The sequence below is a fragment of the Amphimedon queenslandica genome, unplaced genomic scaffold, assembly GCF_000090795.2.
Source record: "Amphimedon queenslandica unplaced genomic scaffold, v1.1 AMPQUscaffold_12594, whole genome shotgun sequence".
NCBI classification, from domain to species: domain Eukaryota; kingdom Metazoa; phylum Porifera; class Demospongiae; order Haplosclerida; family Niphatidae; genus Amphimedon; species Amphimedon queenslandica.
In genome coordinates, this window is record NW_003547170.1 from 20044 (window position 1) to 23641 (window position 3598).

General features: G+C 42.8%; 1 protein-coding gene across 1 annotated transcript; it reads left to right on the top strand.

Annotated features, from left to right (window-relative positions):
* The first annotated feature begins 266 nt into the window (after positions 1-266).
* Positions 267-1037, top strand: LOC105314727 (uncharacterized). The gene has a single exon (XM_011409074.1). It carries the CDS (start codon positions 267-269, stop codon positions 1035-1037), a length of 771 nt encoding a protein of 256 aa, XP_011407376.1.
* Positions 1038-3598: the final 2561 nt, after the last annotated feature.

Below are 3598 nucleotides of genomic sequence, written 5' to 3' on the forward strand. Positions count from 1 at the left end.
TTATTTTGACATTCTATGGACTGTTACGTTGTCATTGTTTTCTGTAAACCACGCATGCGCAATTATACAATGCACTGAACACAATATTCCGTCTATTATTCACTTTTTCTGTTTTCTCTCGTTCTCTCTGTTTCATCCTTTTTGATCTTGTTATTAATTGGAGAATACATATTTTGTTGATGAAAGCTAGTAGCGTTGCCTACATTGGTGACCAGGATGTTTTCTCCCGATTAATTTATATCTTGACGAGTGTTTTGACAGTAGTCATGGCTCACTCAGAGGGACACAGCCCTCCACCATCTCCTGTCCCCATTATCCCACCGTCAGCTATGGCGGAGGTGTCTACTGCATTATCTACTCCAGCTACCCTGCCAACGGCATTGACAGCATCCATATCCACAGTGACAGTTAAACTGCCACTCTTCTGGCAAAACGACCCTCAGATGTGGTTCGCCCAGGTTGAAGCACAATTCGCCACTAGATGCATAACATCACAGAAGAGTTGTTATGACCATGTTGTTTCTTCATTGTCACCGGAATACGCCACAGAGATTAGAAATCTCATTTTTGACCCCTCTAGCAGCAACCCGTATGATACGTTAAAAGCTAAGTTGATTCAGAGAATAGCACCATTTGAACGGCGCTTGCAACAACTGTTAAGTATTGATGAACTGGGTGACCGAAAACTTTCACAATTACTGAGACGTCTACACCAGTTGCTTGGTGATAACACTTCCTCTACTGGCCAATCTTTTCTAAGAGAGCTTTTTCTACGGCACCTCATTGCCAACAACAGACTAGTACTTGCCTGTAATACCACAGTTGACTTGAATATTTTGGCCACTCAAGCTGACTCAACGTCGGAGATTACTACACATCCAGTATCAGTCGTTGATCACACACAACAATCATCTGAGATTAAACAATTGCGAGCGGAAATTGTCAATCTACGTCAACAGTTCCAACCCTCTGCATCTCCTAGGAGACCTCGCAGTCTACCTCCTCGGAAACAGCATTCTCCCAGCCCATTTGCCTAATCATATTGTTGGTACCATTCACGATTTGGAAACAGAGCTATTAAGTGTCTGAAACCCTGCTCATGGAAGTCGGAAAACCAGCAGGCCTGTCATTGTTGGCGACTGACGTACCCGGCCAACCAATTCCTAGTCGCCTTTTCTTTGCATGAGATAGAGTTACTCACCGTTCCTTTTTCATTGACCCAGGAGCAGTCATGAGTGTACTCCCTCCAACCAAATTGGACAAGCTATGCCGTCAAGTGGCAGTAGATCTTCAAGCTGCCGATGGGTCCCTCATTCCTACATATGGACAACGCTCACTTATACTGAATCTTGGTCTGTGTCGCACTCTTTGTTGGATTTTTACAATTGCTGATGTGAAGCATCCGATTATTGCAGCAGATTTTTTAGAACATCATGGTCTCATTGTTGATATGCAACGCAGACTCCTTATTGTTTCTCAAACTGATATCAAAGCTAATATATCATGCACACACCAGAATGCATACGGGCTTACAACAATTAATCCTCTAATTCTTTCTAAAAACTCTAACTTCTCTCCTTCTAGATTTTCCAGACTTCACTTGCTCATTTGTGGACACGCCGATTCGTCATGATGTCATACATCACATTTAGACAGCTGGTATTCCAGTTGCTTCTTGCACTCGAAGATTGTCCCCGAATGCCTCAAACTCGCTTGGGTGGAGTTCGAATACATTTTAGAACTTGGAATTATACGTCCTTCATCCAGTAGTTGGTCGTCAGCACTACACATGGTACCCAAAAAAATTAGAGACTGGTGACCTTGTGGGGATTACCGTAAACTCAACCGCATCACTCTACCTGATAGGTATCCCATACCCCACATTTAAGATATTTGTCCTCCCTCGAGGGTGCATCCGTTTTTTGACCTTGTGAGAGCTTATCACCAAATACTAGTAGCTCCACAAGACTGCAATCACCACTCCTTTTGGACTGTTTGAATTCACCCGCCATGCCATTTGGGCTAAGGAATGCCGCACAAACCTTCCAAAGGTTTATTGACAGGGTGTTACATGGTCTACATTTCGAGTACTCCTACATCGACGATGTTCTCATAGCGAGTAAGTCGGGAGGAACACAAGCGTCTTCTTCGGTTAGTTTTTGAACGGCTTACAGAATATGGAATAATTTTAAATCCCACTTAATGTAGTTTTGGACAACCCTCTCTTCAGTTCTTAGGACACACTATTGATCATAATGGTATACGCCCACTAAATACTGAAGTCTCAGCAGTGTAAGATTTTCCATTACCTAAATCTCAGCAGCATATACATAAGTTCCTGAGTATGATCAATTTCTATCATCGTTTTATTCCTTGTTGTGTTAAACTCCTACACCCTCTACACTCCTTACAGTGTCATTCAGTAACCAACAAGGAACTTGTATGGTCAGATGTTGGTAGGACAGCATTCACATAGGCAAAGGAAGCATTAGCTCATGCCGCTTCTCTGTATCACCCTAAAGACAACACCTTCACAGCTATTATGACTGATGCTTCCGATTTGGCAACTGGAGCTGTTCTGCAGCAGAGGGTTGAGAGTCAATGGCTGACCATCTCCTATTTTTCACAGAAACTCTCTCTATCAGAATGAAAGTATGGTACGTTTGACCATGAACTTCTGGCCATCTATCGGGCCATCAAACATTTCGGATATTTTGTTGCAGGGCGTATCTTTACTGTTTATACGGACAAGAAGCTGTTGACCTTTTCTCTTTACACCATGTCCAACAGGTATACACCAAGTCAAATTCGACATTTAGATATTATTTCCCAATTCACTAGTGACATCCAACATATCAGAGGTAGCAGCAATCCAGTAGCAGATGCACTGTCTAGAATAGAATTTAATTTATTAGAGTCTACTCCCATTGTTATAGATCTGGAACTATTAGCAAGATTACAAGATGACTGTAAGTTCCTCTCTCAGGAGCACTCTATTCCCTCTCTTACACTCCAAACTCTGTCCTTACCTGTTTCTAACCACACTATTGTATGTGATACTTCTACTGGTGTGCCACGACCAGTGGTCCTGCCCTCTTTACAAACTTCGGTATTTTTCTTTCTCCACTCACTCTCTCATCCAGGCATTAGGGCAACACAAAAGCTCATCTCCAGATTCGTTTGGCCACATATGCATAGAGACATCTAGTTATGGACTTGTTCCTGTGTTCCATGCCAACGATCCAAAATATCTTGCCATAACATTACTCCCCTTTCAACGTTCCCCAATCCAGATGCTCGTTTTGATAGTATTCACCTTGATATTGTGGGACCACTTCCTCCTTCAAATAGTTACACATACCTCCTCACCTGCATTGATAAATTTACACAGTGGCTGGAGGCGTTTCCTGTAGTTGATATCACTGCTCCTTCTGTGGCTCGCACTCTGGGTGGATCTCGCGATTTGGATGTCCTTTCCTCATCACTACAGACAGGGGGGCCTAATTTGAAGCACTTTTATGGAAGCAACTTATGCATTTATTCGGTACTACTCGTTCATGTACTACTGTGGATCTCGCGATTTGGATGTCCTTCTCTC

What these genes read in the sequence shown, in the direction of transcription:
- LOC105314727 (XM_011409074.1), top strand. Translation starts at nt 267, where the DNA reads ATGGCTCACTCAGAGGGACACAGCCCTCCACCATCTCCTGTCCCCATT.